The 27486-nt window shown below is 38.0% G+C and overlaps 1 protein-coding gene and 1 non-coding gene across 6 annotated transcripts in view; both read left to right on the top strand.

Annotated features, from left to right (window-relative positions):
• PPP1R13B (protein phosphatase 1 regulatory subunit 13B) overlaps positions 1 to 27486 on the top strand; it is a 124394-nt gene that overhangs the window by 59236 nt on the left and 37672 nt on the right. For all 5 annotated transcript variants that reach the window (XM_036749064.1, XM_036749069.1, XM_036749067.1 and 2 more), the window contains exon 4: positions 3159 to 3235. In XM_036749064.1, coding sequence (XP_036604959.1) covers positions 3159 to 3235 — 77 coding nt within the window. The remainder of the gene's footprint in view (positions 1 to 3158; positions 3236 to 27486) is intronic.
• Positions 14356 to 14503, top strand: LOC118845220. Its single transcript, XR_005010081.1, has one exon. It is a non-coding gene; the product is annotated as a small nucleolar RNA U109 (small nucleolar RNA).

The following is a 27486-nucleotide window of genomic DNA, read 5'->3' as shown; positions in this document are numbered from 1 at the left end:
GTTGCAGGATATAAAATAAACCCCTATAAATCGTCATCATTTCTATACATAACCAGCAAAACCTAGTAGTACTGAGACATGGAAAGAGAAATTCCATTTTAAGTAACTGTAAACAACATAAAATACTTGGGAGTCTACCTGCCAAGACAAACCCAGGAACTATATAAACCAAATTTCAAAATACTTTTCACTCAAATAAAGTCAGAACTAAACAATTGGAAAAACATCGATTATTCATGGATAGGCTGAGCCAATATAATAAAAATGACAATTCTACCTAAATTAATTCACTTAATTTACTAAACAAGTTAATTTAGTGCCATGTCAATCATACTACCAAAAATTAATTTTGTAGAGCTATAAAAATAATAACTTCATCTGGAAGATCAAAAGGTTAAGAATATAAAGAGAGTTAATGAAAAAAAAAAAGAAGATTGGTGGCCTAGCCATACCAGATTTCACACTATATTATAAAGTTGTAACCATCAGAACTGTCTGGTATTGGCTAAATGAACTAATCCAACCATTTTGAAGAACAATTTAGAACTGTGCCCTTTGATCCAGCAATGCCATTGCTAGATTTGTATCCCAAAAAGAATTAGGAAAAAAAAGGAAAAGGATGTACTTGTGTAGAAATATTTTAGCAGCTCTTTTTCTGGTGGCAAAGAAATGGAAATTGAGGCAATGCCCATGAATTGGGGAATGGCTGAACAAGTTGTGGTATATGAATGTAATGGAATACTATTGTGCTATAAGAAATGATGAACAGAATGCTTTGAGAAAAGCCTAAAAAGACTTACATGAACTGATGCTGAGTGAATTGAGCAGAACCAGGAGCACATTGTACACAGCAACAGCAACATTGTATGATGATCAACTATAAACGACTTAGCTATTCTCAGCCACACATTGATCCAAGACAATTCCAAACGATTCATGATGAAAAATGCTATTCATGTTCAGAGAAAGAAATGATGGCTGGATGCAGATTGAAGCATACTATTTTCGGTGTGTGTTTTTTTCTTTTGGTCTGTTTCTTCTGTTACATGACTAATGTAGAAATATGTTTTACATGATTGCACATATATGGCCTGATATATATTTGACATAAATTCTTTTCTGGGAGGGAGGTAAGGAAGGAAGGGAGAAAATTTGGAACTCAAATTTTTTTAAAAAAATGAATGTTAAAATTTGGCTTTACATGTAATTAGAAAAAATAAAATACTGTTATAAAAAAAAAAGACCTAATTTTAAATCTGACCTCAGACACTTACTAGCTGTGTGGTCCTCAGCAACTCACTTAACCCCTTTCTACCTCAGTTTCCTCATCTGTAAAATGGACATGATAATCCTAGAGTTGTTGTGAGGATAAAATGACATTTTAAAAGTGCTTTGCCAACCTTAAAGCACTATATAACTGCTTGTTATTATTATTGAGTCAAGGTCACTGACTCATAGTGTGTAGTCTTCTCTTCCCTTTATTGGAATTTAAATAAGTAGAAATTGGGTGGAAAGGTATTCCAGGTTGGTCCAGTAGCATACGCAAAGACTTGGAGAAAGGAATAGGCCTGATAGGTCATAGACCCTTTTGACTGATGTAGAAGCAAATCTGTCAGGGACAGCTGGCAGATAAGTAGGGTGGATGGGAACAGATCAAGGAAAGATTTGAAAACTAGCCTTACCAGTTAACTGATTTCTTTTCCCAATTTTTTCTGCTACCACTCGTCTCTTTTCTTTAACTCTTCCAGGAGTTCTTGCTAGTCTTGGGTCTAATTAGCATTCTTTTTTGAGGCTTTGATTGCAGCTGTTTTCATATTGTTGTCTTCTTATAAGTTTATATCTTGGTCTTGCCTGCCATCTGTCATTTCCTTTTTTGTTTTTTGCTCATTTTTCCAGCCTATTTCTTGGCTTTGAGCTTTGAAATTGGGCTCTGCTCACCTGAGAAGAGGGAGGCACCATGCCAAGTTTTAGGCTTTTTTGTCCTGCTGTTTTCAGAGCTAGTTCTGAGGGGCCTGCAAATTTTTGGTGCTTACAAGATGGTGTAATCCTGGGAGAGGTATGGTCACGGCTCTCCTGGTCAGTGCTCTGGTCTTTACCCAGGAAGGGCCCCTGCTCTCCTCAGCCACAAACGGTGCTCCTCTCTGCCTAGGAATTGTGACCAGGGCCCTGTTTGTCAAATTGTATTTATGTTTCTCTGGATAGAAACTTCCACTAGAAAAATACAGTTTTTTAATTTGACTTTTTATTTTTCTCCCTCTTTGTTGTCTGTTTTATTCTTCTCCAAAGAAGCATTCACATAACATTAAAAGGAGATTCTAATATTTGAGAGTACTAGCTAACTATTACAGGTGTTACAGTAGTGTAGATTATTCTTTTTCTTGAGTAAAGAAAAAAATACTAGAAACCAGAATTTTAAATAAAGAAGTTGTAAGGCTAGATAATGAATGAATGGAGATTTCTATTTACCTACAGACAATGAATTGTATTGAACAAGGTGGATCACAAAATTGCCGTATTTGAGGCTGTAAGACCATATTGTAACCACAATTTATTTTGTATCCACTTTATTACATGGAAGTGTGGCTTTTTTCTTAAAAATATGCTTTTAAGGTAACGTTAATATTTTTCCACTATTGAGTGTTAAAAATTTTAGTCCGACATGGACTGTCCTAAAAAATGGCACAAAGACTTTTAGGGCACCCTATATGAAGTTAAAAGGCATTTCTTAATATTGCTTGCCAACTTTAGTGCTTTGTGAAACTTCTGTAGAAGAACAAAGGCTTAGCTTTAACCTTAAATGAGAGGCGTTTTTGTTTTTAAGGTGTTATGTAGTGAAAAGATTGCACTTGGATTCCAGAGACCTAGGTTTGAACCATAGCTCTGCTGCTTACGACCTCAGTGACTTCAGGCCTGGTTACTTCTCTTTCATCCTTCTGTTTCATCCTTTGTAAAAATTAAAGGGGTTCAACTAGGTTCTTCCTGAGATTCTCTTCCAACTCACAAGTCCCTGGATTGTGTGATTGGATCTTGATAACTATCATGTGTTATGCACATGCCAGGCTTGTAGTCCATGTTTAATGAGTAAATACAGTTAATAAATTGAGGAACTATGTTTTCCATTTGAAGTTTTTAGTAAGATTGATATTTATCTTTCCTAGGTGGCCGTCAGATCCAAGATCAAAGAAATCAAAGAAATGGAATAAGTACATCTGCTGAGAAACATACTGAAAATGGGGTAGGTGACATTGAATACAATTTAATGCTTTTAAAGTGTTCTTTATTGATAAATATGGATTCTAGAATAGCTTTAATCTTTAAAAAATAATTTTTTTTCTGAGCAGAATTTATTATTTCCATTAATTGCCCAAAGTGATTAAATATTGGAACCAGAACTAGTCCCTCCATTCATGAATTGATTAGGAACCATATGGACTCTTTGCAATGCTCATGGGGAAAGGTTATGGCCCCTAAGACTCTTGAGCTTCGGAGAGTCAGAAAAATTAGGGGAAGTGTCATTGAAGCTAGTTGTGTGCTCCATTTTTGGTTTTTCTTCTAATTATTTGAGTCCTGGAATATGGCATTGTGGAAAGAACTTTGGGTGGTTTGTACTAGTTTAACTCCAACGTCTCTTTTAGCTTCTGAAGCTCTGGTCTTATGATCTATGTCTTAGATCCTTTATCAGTATTCTTAAATATTTGTCTTTACACTTGATATATATCTTTTGGTCAAGGGCTAAAGAAGATAGTAATTTGTAGCTGAGGAGTAGGTTTAGAAGAAAAGTATAAAGCAATAGGGAGGGTTAGGAGCTAAAATTGAATATAAGTGGGGAATTATGGGAATAAATGGAGAACTGGGGCTTCATACACTCTTCAATTTAGAAGGGACTTCAGAGGCAATCTAGTGCATCCCCTTGTGAATAATTCCCTTTATAATATTACTGACAAGTGTTTTACCAGCTTCTGCTTACATACTTCAAGTGACAGGAAACTTACCACCTCACAGAACAACCCATTCCATTTTCTGGCAGCTCTAATTGCTACAAAGATTTTCCTTAGGTTTAGCCAATATATATTTCTGTCTCACTTTCCCATGCAACACATCAAATATTTAAAGATTTTAAATATTTCCTTTTTCACCTGTCTTCCCAAGCTTGTGTTATCAAAGTTTAGCATTCCCAGTCCTTTTAGCCATACAGTATAGTTTTTTGTTCCCTCTTCCTCCAGGCCATGTTCTCTTGAATGTGTTTCAGTTTGTCAACCACCTTCCTAAACCGTGGCAGCCATAACTGGATCTGTGTGTCTGATAAAGGAGGAATACTGCAGACTCTTTATTTTGGATGCTGTACTTCTACTAACACAGCTTAAAATATTTTTGGAATACATTGTGCTAGTTGTCACAGAATTACAGAATTGGAAAGAAACCTCAATGACTATTTAGTCTGATACCCAGGAAGAAAAATCGTTACTAAATATGCTGGAGAAATGGCCATTTGATTGAAGACCTCCTGTGAAGGTGAACCCTGGGCCAGCCTGTGACACTTTTAGACAACTCTAGTTAGGAAGTCCTTTCTAATATCAAAGTTAGGGAAGCTAGGTGGCACAGTGGGCACTGGCCCTGGAATCAAATCCTACCACAGACACTTACGAGCGTGACCTTGCACAAGTCACTTCCTCTCCGTTTGCCTGAGTTTCCTCACCTGTAAGATGGGAATAATTATACCACCTTTTTCCCAGGGTTGTTGTGAGGATTGAATGAGACCCTGGCAGATATTAACCATAAATATTGTTACAGTCATTATTGTTGTTGTTATGATGATATTGTCTCCTGGGAACTTTCGCCCATTGCTCTTGGTTCTTGTTCTAAGACCAGTCAATACAGGTCCGGTACCAACTTGCCCTTTAAATACTTGAAGATTTAAAGGGAAAATCATCTGTCCCCGAGAGTTCTTATTCTGGCTAACATGTACGTTCAGGGTGGTTCTGCTTGTTTATGATTCCTTCTGTTCCCAATTGGGGGTGGGGGACAGGGAGAAACCCTATCTTTTTTCCCTTCTTCCCACTTTCCTTTCTCTGTTTAAAAAAAAAAAGGAAAAGAATAACCCTTTAAACAAATATTAGTCAAACAAAACAAAATCTGACATTGGCCATGTTCAAAAATATGTCTCATTCTGCACCCTGAGTCCATCACTTCCCTGTCAAGAGCTGGGCAGCATGCTTTTTCATTACTACTTGGGCATCGTGGTTGTTCATTACACTGATCAGATTCCTTGGTCTTTCGGAGTTGATTTTTTTATATTGTTAACGAAGAAATGGTTCTCCTGAATCTTTTCAATTCATTTTGCATCATTTCATATAAAACTTTTCAGGTTCCTCTAAAAACATCCATTTTTATCATTTCTTATGCATAATAATATTTTCTTACATTTTTATACCATAACCTTTTAAAGCATTTTCAAGTGGATGGACATCCCCTTATTCACATTGAATTTTTTAAAAAAAATTAGGTGAATTAATATGATCCATTGTATGCTTTTCCACATTGTAATTTGACTTAGTTTTTTGTGTAGAGTCTTAGACCTTTTCCCGTATTGTAAGTTCTCTTAGGCCGGGGACTCTGTAGAGACTGTAATCATCCATTGTCCTATCTTTAACATTCAAAACATTGTCTTCCATACAATATATTCATTTAGCCATAGGAAACGTAACATCAGAGTTTTATTCTGTGTAAGGGCTATAATGAGCCTTTTGTGGTTAAGAGTTTAAAAAAACAAACAAACTCCAAGCAGTTAGAATTAATTTCTCCTATGCTGTGGTGGCAAATAGCTGGGCTTTCCTATCTGCCTCTTTTTTTTTTTTTTTAGCCTAATCTATATCTGTTATTTGTCTATTTATTTAGTATTTTTAGTTTTCAGCATTTTCACAAGAGTTTGAATTGCAAATTTTCTCCCCAGTTCTACCCTCCCCGCACTCCAAGATGGCATATATTCCAGTTGCCCCATTCCCCAGTCAGCCCTCCCTTCTGTCACCCCACTGTCCCCCATCCCCTTTTCCCTTACTGTCCTGTAGGGCAAGATAGATTTCTATGCCCCATTGCCTGTATATCTTACTTCCTAGTTGCATGCAAAAACTTTTGTTTTTTGAGCATCTGCTTTTAAAACTTTGAATTCCAAATTCTCTCCCCTCTTCCCTCCCCACTCACCCTCCCTAAGAAAGCAAGCAATTCAACATAGGCCACATTTGTATCATTATGCAAAGCCCTTCCACAATACTCATGTTGTGAAAGACTAACTATATTTTTTTCCTTCCTATCCTATCCCCCTTTATTCAATTTTCTCCCTTGACCCTGTCCCTTTTCGAAAGTGTTTGTTTTTGATTACCTCCTCCGCCTATCTGCCCTCCCTTCTATTGTCCCCCCTTTTTTATCTTCTTCCTTCTTTCCTGTGGGGTAAGATACCCAATTGAGTGTGTATGTTATTCCCTCCTCAGGTCAAATCCGATGAGAGCAAGATTTACTCATTCCCCCTCACCTGCCCCCTCTTCCCTTTCTACAGAACTGCTTTTTCTTGCCACTTTTATGTGAGATAATTTACCCCCATTTTGTCTCTCCCTTTCTCCCTCTCTCAATATATTCCTCTCTCATCCCTTAATTTGATTTTATTCTTTCAGATATCATCCCTTCATATTCAACTCACCCTGTGGCCTCTGTCTATACATATATGTGTGTGTGTGTGTATGTATATATATACACACATACATATATACATACATATGTACGCATATGTGTATTCCCTTCAGCTACTCTAATACTGAGGTCTCATGAATCATACACATCTTTCCATGTAGGAATGTAAACAAAACAGTTCAACTTTAGTAAGCCCCTCGTGACTTCTCTTTCTTGTTTACCTTTTCATGCTTCTCTTGATTCTTGTGTTTGAAAGTCAGATTTTCTGTTCAGCTCCGGTCTTTTCACTGAGAAAGGTTGAAGTCCTCTATTTTATTGAAAGTCCATATTTTGCCTTGGAGCGTGATACTCAGTTTTGTTGGGTAGGTGATTCTTGATTTTAATCCTAGCTCCATTGACCTCCAGAATATCATATTCCAAGCCCTTCGATCCCTTAATGTAGAAGCTGCTAGATCTTGTGTTATTCTGATTGTGTTTCCACAACACTCCAGTTGTTTCTTTCTGGCTGCTTGAATTATTTTCTCCTTGATCTGGGAGCTCTGGAATTTGGAGTTTTCTTTTTGGGATCTTTTTCAGGTGTGATTGGTGGATTCTTTCAATTTCTATTTTACCCTCTGGCTCTAGAATATCAGGGCAGTTCTCCTTGATAATTTCTTGAAAGATGAGCTCTAGGCTCTTTTTTTTTGATCATGGCTTTCAGGTAGTCCAATAATTTTTAAATTATCTCTCCTGGATCTATTTTCCAGGTCAATGGTTTTCCCATGAGATATTTCACTTTGTCTTCCACTTTTTCATTCCTTTGGTTCTGTTTTATAATATCTTGATTTCTCATCAAGTCACTAGCTTCCACTTGCTCCAATCTAATTTTTAAGGTAGTATTTTCTTCAGTGGTCTGTTGGACCTCCTTTTCCATTTGGCTAATTCTGCCTTTCAAGACATTCTTCTCCTCATTGGCTTTTTGGAGCTCTTTTGCCATTTGAGTTAGTCTGTTTTTTAAGGTGTCGTTTTCTTCACTATTTTTGGGGGGTCTCCTTTAGCAAGTCATGGACTTGTTTTTCATGGTTTTCTCACATCACTCTCATTTTTCTTCCCAATTTTTCCTCTACTTCTCTAACTTGCTTTTCCAAATCCTTTTTGAGCTCTTCCATGCCCTGAGCCCAATTCATATTTTTCTTGGAGGCTTTTGATGTAGGCTCTTTGACTTTGTTGACTTCTTCTGTCTGTATGTTTTGGTCTTCTTTTTCACCAAAGAAAAATTCCAAAGTCTGAGTCTGAATCTGAGTCTGTTTTCCCTGCCTGGCCATGTTCCCAGCCAACTACTTGACCCTTGAGTTTTTGGTTGGAGTATGACTGCTTGTAGAGTATAGAGTACTTTGTTCCAAGCTTGAGGGGCTGCGCTGTTGTTTTCAGAGCTATTTCTACACAGTGAGCTCTGCCACACCAGCGTTCCTCCTCCCCCAAGAACCGCCAACCCGGATAGTGACTCAGATCTTAAGCAGGCTCTGCAGTCCTGCTCAGATCTGCCACTTAATTCCTCCCACCAGGTGGGTCTGGGGCCAGAAGCAACTGCAGCTGTAGTTCTGTAGCTGCACCACCCCTGCTGCCACCGGGGCAGTGGCCCAACCGGGAACTCCTTTCACTCTGTACCCCGCAGCTTTTCCCACTAACCTTCTCTGTTGTCTTTGGTGTTTGTGGGTTGAGACGCCTTGTAACTGCCACAGCTCACTGATTCAGGGCACTAGGGCCTGTTCTGCCTGTCTCCCAGTCTGGTTGGTCCTGCCGCCACCCCACTGGGCTCTGCTCCCGTCCGCTTCCAGCTCCGTGCGCGATAGACCTCATCCAGCGACCATCCAGGCTGTCCTGGGCTGGAGCCCTGCTTCCCTCTGCTATTTTGTGGATTCTGCAATTCTAGAAGTTGTTCAGAGCCATTTTCATAGGTTTTTGGATGGTCCTGGGGGGAGATCACGCAAGTCCCTGCTTTCTAGCCGTTATCTTGGTTCCGCCCCCCCCCCCACCTGTCTCTTAAAAGCCACTGTGATTACTTAAATAACACTGGGCAATATATGGTACAGTATGGACATCTAGGTTGGGGTGCTCTAGAGTCATTAGATGTGTCCTAAGCAATAATGATAAAGATGATGATGATGATGATGATGATGATGATAACAGCTGCCATTTGCATAGTGCTTTAGACTTACAAAGCACTCATTTAAGCCTCAGAAAAATCCCATGAGGGCTTATTATTCCTACTTTAGAGATGGTAAATATGGGACCAAGAAAGGGTAAGGGGCTTGTGTAGGGTCCCACAGCTGGTGTCACGGGTGGTATTAAAACCCGGCTCTTCCTGGCTCTTCATGTAGTGTTCTTCCCACAATGCCATGCTGCCTTTGAGTAAACTCATGAAGTAGGCTTCCTGGTAAGGTACAGCTGCTGAGAAGATCCACCTGTATGCTTGAAATGAGATGCTAAATTCAGGTTGTATGCAGTTAGTGTATTCATACCCATAATATGTAGTAATTGATTATTTCTGTAGCATATTCTTCTTGGATGAATTAGAAATTTTAAAAGTAACCCATGTTGAAATTAGGCTTAGGCAGTGTAGTGCTCTGGTGGACCTGTGAAATGGTCCAGCTGTTCTGGAAAACATTTTGGAATTATTCAAGAAAAATTACTAAACTGTCAAAACCTTTTAATCCAAAACCTGCATTCGTTACTGGGCATGTACCTCAAGAATGTCAAAGTCGAAGAGAAAGGTCCCACATATATGGAAATGTTCATAACACCATTTATTGACCAGAAAATATTGAACAAATTGTAATTATGTGAATATCAAGCAATATTATTTTGCTGTAAGAAATAATAAGTGAATTCAGAGAAACATGGGAAGACTTGTATGAGCTTTTATAGAACAAAGAGCTGAACCAGGAGAATAATATACACAATGGCTATAATCCATGATGTCCAAGAAATTTTACTGCAATCTTAACTTTTAATAACTCTAGAAACAAATGCCATAAGCTAATAAAAATTTGATGGATTAATTTAAAATTTAAAAATATTAATAGGTTTTTTTAAAAATTCAAATTCTTGTAAGTGCTGGGTTATCACTAGGTCAATTTTTGACCTCAGTCAACTGCTGATCAGTGAATGAAAGGATTGCCTTTTTAATCTTAGCCTTAAGGTCATCCAAAAAATGGAGTTTTGATGCATATATGACGGTTTTGGCAGTGTCCCATAAGAAAAAGTTGGATATAATGCAGTTGATCAAGGTCAAACCAGAGGACCTCCTCTGTTGATCCACTAGTCTAAGGAAGTGTTGTCCAGAAACTTACATACATAATGAATTAACAACAGAATGCCCTTGTTAAGATAACTTTTCAAAATTCACAATACCAGATAAGTGCAAAAGAAATATAAATAATTAAACTTTCAAATGCTGTCTTTTGTACGTTTTGTACCATTCATGCTTCTGAAGTTATTAAAGCTTACAACTACATTATGACTTTTGGGATCCCTCTCTAAATAAATTTGAAAACCAAGCCAAGATTGATTCCAGAGTACATAATGAAACACTCTTTCCTCTCAGTGGGGAAAAGGGATGGACAATGTGGCAGTTACAGACTGTTATCAGATTTGCTTGACTGTTTTTCTTTTATCACAAGGGATGATTGTGAATTGGGGTGGGGGGGGAGTATATTGAGGGATGAGGCTTAATCTGTCAAACTGTGTATTTATTGTATTTAAATACTTCTTTGTTATAGGGGGCACTTTTTTGGTGGGAAGAGAGAGGTTGAGGTGACTATTGGGAAGTGACAGTGATGTTTTAAAAATTAAATTTAAAAAGCTGAATAGCCTGCATTCAGAAAATGAGGTAGGTTTATTGTACTATCTCAGATGGAGGAGGGGTAGTTTAAAGTTCAAGGGTTTAATCAGCTTAGTCTTATGCAGCACATGATATTTATTCTTTGTTGTTGGAATTGGAAAAGTGCCCATTTTAGAAATGCCAACACTAGGGAATAGTAGAAAACTTGAGAAGCTTAGAGTTATCCAATGTCTATCAGGCTGAGTATAGTCAGAAATAATTGTATTTTGCTTTAGAATTATTTATTCAAAACTTGTTCTTCTTTGTTTTTATTAAACCTTTCAAATAACAAACCCTAAGACTTAATACCCCAGAACTGTAGCAAAATGGAAAGAAAAAAAAGATTGCTTATTTTTGAATACAAATAAGTAAATTTTTGTCTAATTATTTTAGTGACAGTTTAAGTAAAGTCAGCTTTTGTTCGTATATTCTTAGGAAAACAGATTATTAGTTGTATTTAAACCTCAAGATAATGTTTTAGACTTTTGAATTAATTCTTCTACTTTTAAATAGATTCCATCTATAAGTAAATTATTTAAACTAGGGGTTCTTAACTTTTTTCTGTTATAAATGCCTTAGAATGTTTTTGATGAATAAGATATATAAGATTACGAAGATAACTATATTGAAGTAGTTATTAAATTAAAAAAAAACAAGTTATTGGATCCCAGTTTAAGAGACCCTGCTTTAAACGTACTCATGTTGTTGAGAGTCAGTGAGACTTCATGGTTAGAGCTCAGCCCTATGACTTCAAAACACCTGAAATTGTAGGAGACAGATCTTTACTTAGCTGTGTAACTGTGGGCAATTCATTTACCACCTTTTTGCCTTAGTTTGTTCGTCTGTATTGGGTATTATAAGATATACTTCACATGGAGATGATGTATATAATGTCTCTTGTAAATTTTAAAGTGCTATGGAACTGTCGGTTATTTTTAAGGCACTTGCATTTTCTTTCTACTTCTCCTTGGAGGGAAAAGGGGGCATTTTGTTTAAGCATGTGGTGATGAGGTCTTCACAGGGCTGTAGCTTTCTGAATGGGGAGAACAATATATTTTGAAGGTAGAATGACAAGATTTGACACTGAATTGGTTATGTGGAGTGAGAGTCAGAAGTCAAGAATCATGCCCAAGTTTCAAGCCTGGGTGAATAGGAGGGTGGTGGTGCCCTTGGTAGTAATGGAGAAGTTTGAGAGAGAATGCTGCAGTGTGTGTAGTCTCATTGATTTTAGATTTCCTTAAGTTACGCTGCTCCTAACCCATCCTGTGTGTCTCATCTGTGCTTCCCCTAGTTTTGCCCCAATAGATTCACTCAGTATACTCTTGACATTGTTCATGTTCTCATGACATTGTGAAGACAGCAGTGTAGTCCATGGATACTGTCTATTATAGGTTATCCCTCTCTTTCATCAAATGACTTCCTATGTTTTTCAGTCATAAGTGAAACTGTTACGTACAGCTTGTTTTTTTTAAATGTTAAATTCATTATAGGAGTACTAACATTTTCCTGTTTTTTTTTTAATTTCACTTAACACTTTTAAGTTTTTCTCGTATTACCATCTTCCAGCTTTTACCCACCAAGTCCCCAGTAATAACAAATAAGTATAATAAAGCAAAATAAATTTGTGTTGAATTGGTCATGTCTGAAAATATATATCTGATTTCTTCCCCTACAAGTCCATCACCTATAAGAGGTTGGAGGCATGCTTCATCATCAGTTATTGCGTTGCTGATAATTATTAAGTCTTCAGAATTATTTTCCTTTACATTTTTTTTGTTATTGTGTAAGTTGCTTTTCTGATTCTATTCTCTTCACTTTGCTTCAGTTCATAGAATTCTTCCCAGGTTTCTCTGAATCTCTCCTTTTTGTCATTTCTTATGGTTCGATAATATTCCTATACCATAATTGGTTCAGCCATTCCCCAATTAATGGGCACATACTTTGTTTCCAGTTGCTACCAAAAAAGTGTTGCTATAATTATATTTTTATATATGGATCCTTTCCCTTTGATCTTGATCTCTTTGATGTACATGCCTAGTAGTGGTATGACTGGGTCAAAGGTTATACACAGTTTAGTGATTTAGTATAACTTTAGATTGCTTCCTGGAATGATGGGATCACTTTACAGCTCTGTCAGCCATACATTAGTGTATCTGTTCTAACACAGCCTCTCTAGCAGTTATCATTTTCTTGTCATCTGTGCCAGTCTGATGGGTGGAATTTCAGAGATGCTTTAATTTTCATCTTCAGAATTATTTGGTGATTTGAAACATTTTTTCATATGGTTGTTTATAGCTTCAGTTTCTTTGCTTGAAAACTGTATTCATATACTTTGACCATTTTTCTTGGGATGATGCTTGTATCTTTTTAGTTACTTTTGGTGTTTCTCTAGGGGAGCCGGGCTTCTCCTAGACCTTTGCTATGTAGCAGCAGTGTGGCTAACAGCTGCTGTAGGGGTGTAATATCCAATAAAACCAGCAACAAGAGCTGCCAGCACTAGTTCTTTGATCTGCTTTTCTAAGGAAAGCAACTTTAAGGGGTTAACAATCTCACTTTAATTAAACATACATATATCATTCACTTAGTTCAGGAGGAAAAGCCAGCACCCTGAACTTCAGAGCAAATATAAACAAATTACAAACAGAGACAGTATCAACAGACCAAATCACAGTAGTTACCAGAGAAGAACCAATGGGTCTGGGTTAGCAAAACCGGGGGTGCCCCCCCCCGCCCCCCACCAGGTTACAGTGGCTTGCCTGGAGTGTCAACACACCTTCCATGAGTGAGCCCCAAAAGTCAAATACCAACCTCACATCTTATATACCTGTCTCAGGGCCCTGGGGCACTTGATTACCTCAGTGCTGAGAAACACTCAAAGAACAGTGAAAAGTCCCATTTTGTTGGCCATTACATTTGAGAGGCAAGACTCATCAAAGGTGCTTAATTACCTCAGCATTCCAAAGTTGAAGACAACAAGAAGTCCTTCCCTGATTACCATTACATCCTGTTGCTGGCTTTCCCAGAAATCTATACCTAGACTTTTGAGACCCACATAAGCTATGAGGCTAGATGAGGTGTAACAACAATGCTACTTGCTGCTACCATGGCTATGTAAGACCAGCAACACCAGCACACAGGAGGGCTGCTAGCATAGGTTCTTTGATCTGATTTTCTAAGGAAAGTAACCTTAATGGGTTAACAATGTTACTTTAATTAAACATACATATACCATTCACTTAGTTGAGGGGGGAAGAGCCAGCACCCTGAACTTCAGAGCAAATACAAACAGAAATTACAAACATACGTTATATAAACAGAGCAAATAACACAAATCAACAGACAGGCTTCTAGCTGTCTGACCAAGATATTATATACATAGTTACCAGAAAGAGAATTAGCACCAACATCTGGGTTTTCAAAGTGGCGGGGGGAGGCTCCTTAATGGCTACCTAGAGTCTCCATACTAACACTTTTCCAGTGAGTGAGCCACAAACAAAATGCTAACCTCAGAGTATATGTACACTTCTTCAGGGTCAGAGTATTTAACACCTCTTGCGGGTTTCACACCTCTCATCACCTAACTAGCAAAAGGGTGTGGGCCTTCCTACAAACAAAGGCAAGACTCAGTCAAAGGCACTTGATTGCCCCAGTGCTGAGAAGCACTCCAAAACAAAAGACAACAAAAAGTCCCACTTTGCTTGCCCTTACATGAGGTCAATCTCTACCATCTGCTGTTATTTTAGTCAAGGTCAGTATTGAGTATTTATTGATGATTAAATTTATAAACACATCCATTTACTTTAATTCTGTTTCTGCATGTTGGAACTTTTAAAAAAAATCATACTTCTCATTGCAATAGAAGTATGAATATAGCCAGTACATGCTACATAAAACATAGGAGTCTTCAGGGCTGCCAGCCTTGCAGTAAAGGTTGAGTAGTAGTATATTTCTCCTACATCAAAGAAATTTCTTTATAGAATTTTCTTACATTGAGAACTAATGTAAAAATTTATTTTTGTGTTTTTACACTGTCTTTAAAAAGTTGTATTTGTGAAAAACTTAGTTTGTAACGAGTGCATTGTGATGTTTGTGGAAACTGATTGTATAATTCAAGTATAATCTGTTTTTATTTAATATTCATAGAATTAACAAAGATGTCCACTTTTAGATTTTATAGCCTGTTTTGAGACAACCAGCATAGTCAAGAGAGCATTGGATGGGGGGGGGTCATTTCCTTCTTTTTTTATAATTCTTCTTTTTATTCATTTTGTTAAATATTTCCCAATTGTGTAATAAAATATTATTTTTTGAATACTAATTTTTTAAAATTTTAAGTTCCAAATTCTCAACCTCCTTCCCATCTCTCCCCCTTCGAGAAGGCAATTTTATATTTATTGTACATGTTGAAGTCATGCAGAACATTTCCATGTTGCAAAAGAAAACACAAGCATAATACAACAATAAAAATAATGTGGAAAAAAGTATATTTCACTCTGCATTCAGAGTTCATAAGTTTTCTCTCTAGAGACCTTTATTATGGATCCTTTGGAATTTTCTGGAATCATTATCTTGATTAGAGTAGCCAAGTCTTTCACAGTTGATCGTTCAGTATTGCTATCCTGTGTAGCAGGTTCTTCTGGTTCTGCTCACTTCACATTGCATCAGTTCATATAAGTCTTTACAGCTTTTTCGAAACCATTCAGCTCATCATTTCTTATTGCCAATAGTATTTATCACAGTCAAATGCCACAACCTCTTCCCCCATTTCCCAAGGGATGGGCATCCCCTTAATTTCCAATTCTTTTCCATCACAAAAGAGCTCCTCTAAATATTTTTGTACAAATAGGTCCTTTTCCCTTTTCTTTGATCTGTTTAGGATACAGACCTATTAGTGGTGTTGCTGAGTCTAAAGGGTATGCACAGTTTTATAGTCCTTTGGGCATAGTTCCTAATTATTTTTCAGAGTGGTTGGACTTTTTCACAACTCCACCAGCAGTGTATTAGTGTCTCCATTTTTCTACATCCCCTCCAGCATTAGTCGTTTTCCTTTTCTGTCATGTTTGCCAGTCTGAGGGTGTTAAGTGGTAACTCAGAGTTGTTTTAATTTTCATTTCTCTAATCAGTTATAATTTAGAGCATTTTTTTCACATGACTATTGATAGTTTTGATTTCTTCTTCTGCTAACTGGCTCAGTTCCTTATATATTTGAGAAATGAGGCCTTTATGAGAGAAACTTGCTATTATACATTTCCCCCAGCTTCCTATTTTCCTTTTAATTTTGGCTGCAATAAAATTATTCTTTTATTTCCCATGATAATATATATTAATGGATGAGTTCACGCGGGTGTGTATGTGGTGGTTTGAACAACAAGCATTTTTCATCCACCTTTTGTTTTTTCCTGAGTAGTTAGACTAAGCTTTTTAGAGTCACTATGAATCTCATTCAGGAGGTTCTGCAGTATTCTGGGACTTGTTGCAAAATCAGTATAATATCATTAGCAAAAAGGAGCATTGTTAATTGTTCCGTGAAGACCTTATATTCTCACTGGTTGCTGCCATTTGTATTGACTTCCAGGGTCCCTGATTTGCATTTCTAGCCATCTTTGGAATTTCTAAAGGAGCCTTCTACTCATGCTGCCTCTAGATTTAAAGCCCTGCAGGCTACACATGTAGTCTGGTCTCACTGGGAGCTGCTGGATCGTTTGTTTTTGCTGAAGCTGACCTTGCTGGCACCCACCCCCCTTTCCTGTTTTTGTGAGCTTCTGATTAACTTTTCATGCAGTTCTGAGGTGGAAAAAAATCACTTAAAAATACTGTAATTTCAAATTGGATTTCTTGATCATTATTCATCTTGGTGCAATTTTTAAGGTTTTTGTTGGAGTACATTATGGGTGAGCTGATCTGTCTGCCTCCATTCAGGTAGTCATCTTGACAAGAAATGTTGTCACATGGATCCTTTTGAGGGAGCAAGTACCTGAGTGGGTGGCCCCGCAGAGAGGATGAAATAATGAAAGTCTACAGAGGGTCAGTTGGAGCTATACCGAGAAATAGTGCATCATAGTCCATCCTTGTCAGGAAACCACCAGAATGAAGAGCCCCCTGCCTTTTGGGGTGGTGCTGATTGATCAGAGATGTAGCCTTTGCAGGATAATATCACTCAACCCTGACAGTCTGGTATGTGATGGCGAAGCTGGTGTTTTTAGAGGTCCATTCCACTATTCCTTCATACCAGCTACCTCGTGGTGATAGGATGGATGGAAAATTGAGAAAATATTGCAGCAGCAGGCCCAGTCCTGGGGTTTCTTTGTAGTAAAATGTGTGCTCTGATCAGAGGAGTCTTGATAGCGTCACAGCAGTAGCAGACCTAAATGGCACTGCAATCCCAAATCCTACTACTACTACTACTTATATAGCACCTAATATGTGCCTGAGATTGGATTTGGACTCAGATCTTACTGACTCCAGGCCCAGTGTTCTATCCACCGTACTACCTACCTGCCACTGGGCTAGACTAGGTAGGTATCCGTAGGTATGGCATACCTCTTGCCTTGAGATGAAGGAAAACTGCATGTGTGATTAATTTGCCAACGGTAGGCAGCTGAGTGCAAAGGATAGTACACTGGGCCTGGAGTCAGACAATCCAGCTTCAGACATTTTCTAGTTGTGTGACCCTGGGCAAATCGCCTAACTGCCGTCTGCCTCAGTTTCCTCAACTGGAAAATGGGGATAATAATAGCACCTATCTCCCGGGGTTGTTGTGAGGATCAAAGAGAGAATAATTGTGAAGCACTTGGCAGTGTCTGGCACATAGTAGGTACTTCATAAATGCTTGTTCCCTTCCCCCTTCTCTTTCTCTGGAGGCAGGTCGAGAACCACCTGAGGTGATATCATACAGATCTCTCAAAGGTTGGTGCCCTGAGTGGCATGAAGAACTGACGACTGCATTCTCTTTGGTTAAGGGGATCATGTGGCCCTGGACCCACGGCAACATAGCAACATTAACTTTTGTGTCCAGATGGATTATAAACCTAATCTTCAGTTAACGCTGTTCCTGTGAGAGTATCAGCTGGTTATTCAGTTGGGCACTAACATGCTTTACTTCAAACTTGGCTCAGCCCGTGACTCCTAGGACAACTCTGTTTCTTCACCAGCAATCTTTTCATGTTGGCGTCTCCGCCCTTCAGTCTCATCTTGCAGTGAATGCCCATAAACTCCGTTTCAATAAGCACCCATGCCAGTCACACTCATTTCTAGCTTGGCTTAGCCCATGACTTCCCAAACTACTACTTCCACCTTTACTGCTCTCTCCACCCTCTCCCCACCCTTTTTGGCTTCCTTTTATGTGTTGCCTTCTCTTAGAATATAAGCTTCTTGAGGGTAGGAACTGCCTTTCTGTTTGCATTTGTCTTTCCAGGTGCCCAACACATGGTAAGTTCTGAATAAATGCTTTGGCTAACCTCATTTTATCAAACAAACAAAAACCACCTGTATGCTATGAGAAGCACCCACAGAATTCTTGTATTCTTTCACTGATCTTGAACATCCTCTCCCCTCAAGTTCACTTCTGTTCTATGAAGGATCCTAACCATTCAGCCAAACATATCACCACCACTTAGGAATGAATGTAAATGAAAACTTTATTTGCTCTTTCAGGGTTTTTTCATCGAGTAGCTTTGTTGTGCACAACTTAGCCTACTGGGAAAATGCTGCCACAGTTGGTTTGTATTCTCCTTTCTTGTAATGGAAAGAATCACCAGCAAACCAAGCAAAACAGTCATTGCTAAGGCTTTTTTCAGAAGAGGCCTGTTGGGCTGATGGAGGGGGCAAATCATTGTGTCTAGGAATGGAGGTCTCTTCCCGTGATGATGTTACACTCTTTTCATGAAATATACTTACACTTGAGAAGCATGGCCTTGGATGTATCCCTTCCATTTAATGGTGAAAGCCTCTTGTTCCATATACATCTTACTAGAGGACCCATCTTAGGTTGAACAGATCTGCATGAAAGATAAATAATGTGGTCCTCTGTCATCTCTTTAGGAGTAACCAGGGCTCAGTAACACAAAAGCTGTTGTTTCTCAAGGTATGATGAGTGGCTTCTTCAGGGAGTTTACAACTGCTGAAGCATAATCATCATTGAAGTTGGCCATCTGGTCATTATGAACAGGGACCTCCAGGATTATAGACCCCATAGGGTCATAAGGGCCCAAGGAGAAAGACTTCTAGAAAGCTCGTGTTAAATGTTCCAGGGCTATAGCACATTCTAGTACCCATTCAAAAGAGGCCAGTAAATACAGGCAGTTCTGCTATAATGCGAAAGGAGTTCTTAAAAATCACCACACTATGCAAAAGCATACAATAAAAACCACAGAGCCTAGGGGGACAATGGGGTTAAGGACACAATGCTCAAAAACTTCATTAGTGACACATAAAAGATAAGAATCTAAGTTTTAAAAATGGTAGCACAATGTTACACATGGTAAATGGTTAAGAAATGTATAAATATTAAACTAAGTAATCACTCTGTCCTTGGCCTCGGGCGGGCTAAAATTGCAGTACAGGGGCCATGATAGAAGGAGAGGTTGTGGTGCCAACCAGCCTTTCTCTGCCCACAACTCCTCCTGCTCCTTAAGATATACAAGCTACACAAATGGCTGTGGAGGAGGAAGTGAGACTGGTGACCTCCCTCACTCAAATCAAAGTCAACTGCAAGTCATGTCATCATTTCCCTGATGTCATGGTCCTCTTTGAGAAGGAAAGACAAACACAAGATATACAAGGTATATGGTATTTTACCTTGACAAAGACCAGAGGTGGGGTTGCAGCTTGTTGAGTTACTGTGGAGTGGTACAGTTTTCTGCGTTCTCGTCGTCATGGAAGACATGGTGCAGAAACAGCCTTGAAATTTGTGTTATGCTCAAGATGTTCCCCAATACATCAATCACGTTGGAACAGATTTGTGTTTTTGAAACATGTTTTATCACAGAACTGACTGTAATTCAATTAGTCTGTCAACAAGCATTTTATGAAATTCTTACAATTTGCCAGTCATTGAGCGTACAAAGGAAGGCAAAAATATATTCCTTGTCCTCATGGAGTTCGTATGCTAATTGAGGATAATAGGTAAATAATTGTACTTGCAAGGTATATACAGGACAAATGGAAGGTGGTCTAGTGGAAGGCACTAGCAGTTAATGGGAGGCTGAGGGGATGAGGCAAAGACTGCCTTCTGTAGAAGGAGGGATTTGAGCTAAGCCTTAAAGGAAGCCTGGAGGCAGAAGGGAGTAGGAAGAGGAGGAGGAGGTCAAGAGCATCCAAACCTTGGGGATCGCACTTGAAAAAGCATGGGATCACAAGAGAGAGAGTTGTGTAAGAGGAATAACCAGAAGACTAATGGTGGATCACAGAATAAGTGGAGGGGTAAGGTGTAAGAAATCTGCAAAGGTAGGAAGAGGTCTGGTTATGAAGGCCTTGAGATGCCAAACAAGAAAATTTTATATTTGATCTTGGAAAATTCCTTTGGTAGCTGTGTGGAAGGTGGACTGGAGTAGGGTTAGACTTGGAGTGGGGAGACCTGTTAGAGGGCCATTGCAGTAGTCCAGGTGTTTGATGATGAGGGCACCCATGTGAATACAGAGAAGGGGACTTATTCAAAAGATGCTGTGAAGGAAGAGATGACAAGATCTTGGGAACAGATTGAGAATGTGGAATGTGTGTAAGAGATGTGGAGGATGACACTGAGGTGCAAGCCTGGGTAATTGGGAGGGTGGTGGTACAATAATAAAAAAATATGGAAGGGGGAAGCGTAATTTGATCAACAGGTCCATTAAAATATCCAGAAGTAGGTTGTAGGGCCTCCCAAGCCTGATGTTCAACAGTAGGCCTTTGACTTTCCATTTTGGTCTCCTGAGAAACAAGTGTAAGTAGCTTTTTATGGACACCCGGCCTGCAGGCAGCGCGCCTGTTTGTGGTGAGATAGGGAAAGGGCCACGGTACCCTGGTTTGCGGGAAGCAGCCGTGGGTGGGCCCTAGTCCATCCTGACAGCCCCATCCAAATGGATGCTTTGAAAGTAGCCAGGCCTGGCCCTTAATTGCTGTTTTGATGGGCTGTTCTCAGCTTCCCGTCAAGGATGAAGGGGCGGGGAGCTGTGAAACTGTTATTTGTGACCCTGGCCATAGGCTATTAAAAGTCAGAAATGAGTGATAGAGTATTGAGGGGCAGGGCAATAGTAGGGGACACGGAGGTGGTTGGGAAACATTTATTAAGACTCTACTATGTGCTAGGCATTTTGCTAAGTGTGTTACAAACTTGGGAGTCTTGAGTAACACCCATACTTCCACACCACCAGTGGGGGTGGGGCAGGGAAGAAGAGAAAGGGAATGTTTATGAGCCAAGAATCAGTGAGAGTATGCCTGGGGTAACTGACTTAACTGCCCCCAGATGGACAGATCTGGGACCTTGGGCCCTTTGGGTAGAGAGGATGGAAAAACTGTTTTAGGATTTTGGCTACAATCTTCTGAAATCACAGGAGCTTCCTTGCTGACTGCTTTCACTCTCCTTGTTGGTGGCTTTTATCCACTTTTGCTTTCTTGCAGACTGCTTTTCTTTCCTTGGGGGGAGAGAGGAAGTGCGGGGGTAGGGTGCCTCTGAATATGTTTTTATTAAAGGAGTTGTTTATCTGAATCCTCCGGCTCTGGGTGATTGATTGTACCAGATATGGAGCCACAATTGTGACATCAGGCCTCTGTTTCTTCAGCTGTAAAATGAGGGGGTGGGATATTTGGCCTCTGCCATCTCTTTCAGCCCTAGATCCTTATATATTGTGATCTTCTGGTCTAAATAAGGACTATTATTATTCTCATTTATTATTTATTAACTGAAAATTGTTTGAATAATGAGTAGTAGTTTATTAAACTGATTAAAGTTCATAGGTGGCTTAGTCTATTCAACATTAGCTTTTTGTCCTGTTGGCAAAATTCGCTAGTCTTTTTTGTTCAGTGATAAGAATTAGCAAGACTTCTTTCCATGTTAGCTAAAGACCTAAAAAGGCTATATTTAGTTAAAACCTTATTTGTGACTATTAGTTGCCATAGCAATCCCAACTTTTGTGAATAGTGAAGAAGAAAATGGAATTGGATCTTATGGAAGAATTTACATTGAATAGCCCCCATGGGGTTTGCTTTTTTTATTAATAAGAAAAGGGACACAGCAACTAACTCATAACTTCATAAATTTTGAAAATTTAAGGTAGTTGTGGGGGTTTTTGAAGGCCACAAAATCCATTTTTTAAAATAATGGTTAAAGAAATGCTTAATACATTTATATATATATTATATATTTATTCATATTATACACACATACACACATTTGCTAAAACTTCAAGCCAGACCTCAATAATCTTTGGGCATTAAAAAAAAAACCAAACAGTTCTTTGCCCGATGACCCTATGCCAGAGGGGATTTCCTTACTGGGTGTTCCTTATACCAATAAAATCACAGGTATTGAAAAAAAAAAGAAAAACAAATACTTTTGATTAGTGGCTTAAAATAGGAAGTACATGTCACCAATATTTGTTCTTTGTTTTTATAATCTTTATGATATGTTTTTCCTATATACAACATTCATCCCTATAAACATGACATTGAAAAATTTACCTGAGGGGACGATAAAAATGCCTGATACGCATCAAATCACATAACCAATTTAGGATGAAAAGTTTTCCTAGTTTCTAGTACCAGATGTGTTGTTTCTTATTACCTTAGAAAATTTAATCCTTATATTCTTCTCAAGTGTACTTCCCTTTTTTGTTTTGACTATTTAATGAGCCATGATACCATAATTTTCTAATTATAGGGAGAGATTTAATCCGGCTTATTAAAATTATGTTTGAAAAAAATGTACAGAATGGGAAAATGTGCCTAAATTGTGACCAACTTTATGTGGTTTAAAAAACATGAACTGTTATTTTTATATAACAAATGTTTTTCATAACATAATTATCTTTCATTTTATAAAGGTTAATCTAGCATCTTTTTAAAAAATCATTTTCTCTTACTACCCTGTAAAATTGTCTTTAGATAATTTCATTTCTGTTCCTTTGAGTACCATTGACAAGTATAATACTTGCTTTTCTTCCTTGGGTTAAATGTTTTTGAAATTTCATGTTCCAAATTTATTGGAATACTTATTTACCTGCCTTGCTGGGATCACTCATTGTAAGATGTAAGAATGCTGGAAAAAATTAATGAGAAAGCAAGTTTTTATATTAAGTAGAATATTTACTGTTTGGAATACTGAAAAAAAGATTTAGAGTCGGTAGACCTAGGTTCAAATCCTGGCTCTGTCACTTACTATCTATTTGATCTTTGGGCAAGGCATTTCATATTTCTCATGTGTAAAATTACTGTTGGAGGAAAACCTCAATAAAAATGGCATATCTTATTCTTATAATTTATTCATGTGCTTCAGTTCTATTATCTTCTTTACTCTTTACAGAATTAAACTAGATTACCCTTTCCAGCTTAAAACCATATTGATCAAATTATGTATACATATGTGTATTTATATATATATACTATATATGTGTGTGTATATACTATATATATGTGTATATATATATGTGTGTATATATATATATATATAGTAGGTATTAGAATAATAGTTTTTTAGATTTGGACTTAATAAAATCAAGACTTTTAGGTGATTTTTAAAATAGCCCTGTTATTACATGATCATGGATAATTACAGATTTCCTTCCAGTAGGTATATTTGGTGCAACAGGTCAAATTATTATTGTATTTTCACAGTTTATAAAAAATTTGATGCTTTATTAGGAAAAAGCAAGTATAGGCCAGTTGTGGTTGGAGTGTAGACTGTATAGAAAGGAGTGATCTGTCAGAAGGCTGGAAAGGTGGGAAGGAGCAGGCTGTGAATAGCTTTGAAAGCTGGACAGAGGAGTTTGTATTTCATCCTAGAGGTTATAGGGAACTCCTGGCATTTATTAAGCAGGGAGGTGACATGGTCACATGGGTCTTTTCTGTGGAGGATGGCCTGGAGAGGGAAAAAACACTGTAAGCAGGGGGACCCCAAATAATAGGTTGTTCCTATAGGCCAGGAGAGAGGAGAGCAGTGTTTCATCCAGGATGGGAGCTGTGTGAGTGGAGAGAAGAGGAACTACATGAGAAATGTTGTAGTAGTAGACATGGTAATTATCGATCGTTGATTATATATATGAGATGAATGAATATACAGAGTTGAGGAAAACACTGAAATTGTAGGATGATTGAGAGAAACTGAAGTTCTCCTTTTGAGGTTTTTTCCCCACTTTGTGAAGGAGAATAATCTGTGGATTGGAGAGGATAGGACAAGAGTGGCTATTAAAGTTCAAGATAAGTAGGGATATGGTTAAATAATTCCTAGCTGTTCTATTCAAGTTACCAGCCCAGCTAAACCACCTTCCAGGGTACTGAAGGAATCAGAACAGATGTTATTGATGAGGCCGTACTGAGGGTGATCTTTGAAGAAATCAACAAGATGGGGTACTGAAGGAGGTCAGAATGCCCTGATGATTTTTAAACGGGAAGAAAGCACAGCCTGCAAGCCATAAGCCAGGGAGCTTGGCTTCAATTCTCTGCAAAAGATTCAACATATTATTAAAGGGATTTTTAGTGAATGTCTGGAAAAGAAAAGTGGTGATTACATAAGAGCCAGCATGGCTTTATCAAGAAGCAATTATCCCATGCCAACCTCATTGCTTTTTTGAGAAGGTGACCAGACTCCATGGTCAAAGAGTGCTTTAGGTAGTTTACTTAGATTTTATCAAAGCATTTGACAAAATCACTCATGTTATTTCTGTTAAAAATATGAAGAGATTTCAGCAAGACAGTAAGTAGATTGAGAACTGGTTGAATCACTGGACCCTCAGAGTAGGGGTTGGAACCTCAGGAGGACAGTATTGGAATGTTCCAGGGATCTGTTTGTAGGCCCTGTTGGTTTTTTTTTTTTTTTTAATTTTTAATGACTTAACAAATTTGCAGATGACACAAAGCTGAGAGGGAAAACTACCAAGGTTGATGCCAGTCAGGATATAAAAAGATTTTGATTGCCTAGAACTGGGGTCAAAGTACTTTTGGCCCACCCCCTGTTTTTGTACAGCTAGGAGCTAAGTATGGGTTTTACATTTTAAATAACGTTTTGTTAAATGTTTGAATGTTAAACAACATTCTTAGCTTGCTGGCCGTACTAAAATGGGCTGCAGTGACTGTGATCCCTGGACTAAATCATTTGGGGCTAAATCTATTAAGATAGAATTTAATAAGATCAAGTGTAACACCTTACGCTGGGTTTAAAAAAAAGGCAACAGAGTTTTACTGGTACAAGATGAGACTGGAGTTGTGGCTAGAGAACAGTAAATTCATTATGAGTCAACAGTTACATGGCGGCTGAAACAAGGACGACAACAACAAATCTCATCTAAGCTTAGGCTGCATTGGGAGGTGATAGTCTTAATGTCCCCTGCCTTTGTCAGGCCGTGTCTTTCTCTGATATATTATTTTCAGATCTGTGTGCCATGTTTTTGGATTGATAAACTGGTGAGCGTCCAGAGGAGGGCAACCAGAGTGGTGAGGGGGGGAGCTCAGGAGTGAGTTCATTTATTAAAAGTGCCTACTATGTGCCAAGCAGTGTGCACTAAGTGCTAGAATACAAAGACAAAAGTGAAATTATGTATGATATGTAAATAATACACATAATTACATACAATGACAAATTATGTGTAATTTATACAAAATTAATTACAAGGTTGTTTGAGGAATTAGTATATTACCATCTGGGGGAAACTGGGAATGATTATTATGGAGAAGAGAAGAAATAATAGATCTGCCCAGACATGTGACATGATGGCATTTTGAAGAGGAATTAGCTGGGTACCCTTTGTGACTCAGATGAACCAATAGGAACAATGGATACAAATTGCAAGGAGGCAGGTTGATAGGAAATTTCCTAAAAATTACAGAGATCCAAATGTTGAATGTTTGGCTTTAGGAGATAGTGGGATTCCCCTTTCCTCAATAAAAAATTTTCTTTAAATAAAGGTGTGTCATAGGTAAAAGTTGGACTAAATGTTTCCTGAGACATTTAAATTCTCAGTTGGATTCTCAGAATGATTAAATATTTTTGTCCTGTTGAAAATGACATTATTGGTTACCTGTTAAAAATTTGTTAATACTTAATTTTTTTTAATTTTGAGTTTCAAATTCTCTTTCCCCCTTCTGCTTCACCCCTACTTGAGAAGGCAAGCAATTTGATATTGATTATACATGTGTAGTCAGACAAAACATTTCCATATTAGCTATGTTGCAAAATAAAATACAGATTAAAAAAAGGAGAAAAATAGTAAAAGAAAAAAAAAGATGCTTCAGCCTTCATTCAGAGTTCATTACTTTTCTCAATGGAAGTAGATAACATTTTTCATCATGAGTGCTTTGGAATTGTCTTGAATCGTTGTCTTGATCAGAGAGTAGCTAAATGATTCACAGTCGATCATCATACAGTCTTGCTGGGTACAATGTTCTACTGGTTCTGCTCGCTTCCCTCAGCATCAGTTCATATAAGTCTTCCCAGGTTTTTCTGAAACCCCCCTGCTCATCATTTCTTATAGCACAATAAATAGTATTCCATCACAATCTTGTACCACAGTTTGTTCAGCCCTTCCCCAACTGATAGGCATCCCTTCAATTTCCAATTCTGTGACATCACAAAAAGAGCTGACAAAAATATTATTGTATGGATAAGTCCTGTTCCCTTTTCTTTGTCCTCTTTAGGAGACAGTATTGTTTTGAAAAAAGAACACTGTAACTTGAACTAGAAGACGGGTTCTAGTTCTGGCTTTTATACAAACTGGTTTGAACTTGAACAAATCATATGCTTTCTTTGGGCTTTAGTTTCTCTCTCTTTAAAATTGGGGGATTAGTGTAGATGATCTCTAACCTTTTCTCTTCCTTCCCACATGCCCAGCTATGATATTCTCTAGTTCAGTAATGCTAAATGGCCCCTCTGGATTTTAAACAGATTTTTGCTATTGGCATTTTTTCAGCTTGATAATGAAGCATGTCTTGACATAAAATCATTAAGCAAGAAGCACCCAGGAGGCAAAATTTTATGTAAAATCATTAAGCTGGAAACATTGTTCTTTACGTAAGAATTCATAGATTGAATTCTAGCAGAACTTGTTTTTCCTTTTTTTCAAAAAGCATCACTGTAAGCCTTCCAGATTGTACAATAAAGTTTGCTTCTTATTTGAAATAGAAAAACTTGAGGATGAGAGAAATTTAGACTTTAGGATTTTTACTTATTAAAAAAAAATCCTCACTAGTTTGTACAAATCAGGGTGGGATGTCTGTCTGAATTAATGAAAAGTCTTAGAGGATGGAGAATATTATCATCATCAGGCATATTAGAGAAACTCAGAACTAAGTTAGCTAGGTCTTGTAATCAAGATGACTTATTTTAGTGAAAACAAAATAATATATTGTGATTAATATATCTAGTTACATTTCTATGTGAAAAGGTATAATAAAGGAAGAAGTGTGGAAAGAACACAGGCTCTGAAATAAATGGAAAAATGTTTATTACATGCTTAGTATATGTCAAGCACTGTGCTATAGGCTGAGGTACAAATACAAAAATGTGACAGTCCTTGCTGTCAAGTAGTTTATATTTTAATAAGGGAGACAGCAGAGTCACAAAGCTAGTAAGCCCTGAATGGGAGAGTGGTAAAGAGGAAAGGATGAAACATTTTAGCTTGGGAGGAGGTCACAAGGTTGTTGAGTGAAGCCTTGGGGTGTGACATGGTCTTTCTGATATTAAGGGAAATATTGATTATAGATTTGATTACATAGGAATAAAGAAGGGTGGGGCTGGGATAGAGGAATGTCAGGGCAAG

This window comes from Trichosurus vulpecula, chromosome 3 (assembly GCF_011100635.1).
Source record: "Trichosurus vulpecula isolate mTriVul1 chromosome 3, mTriVul1.pri, whole genome shotgun sequence".
Taxonomy (NCBI): domain Eukaryota; kingdom Metazoa; phylum Chordata; class Mammalia; order Diprotodontia; family Phalangeridae; genus Trichosurus; species Trichosurus vulpecula.
The sequence above is the reverse complement of the archived record's forward strand: the minus strand, read 5'-3'. Positions and strand labels throughout refer to the sequence as shown.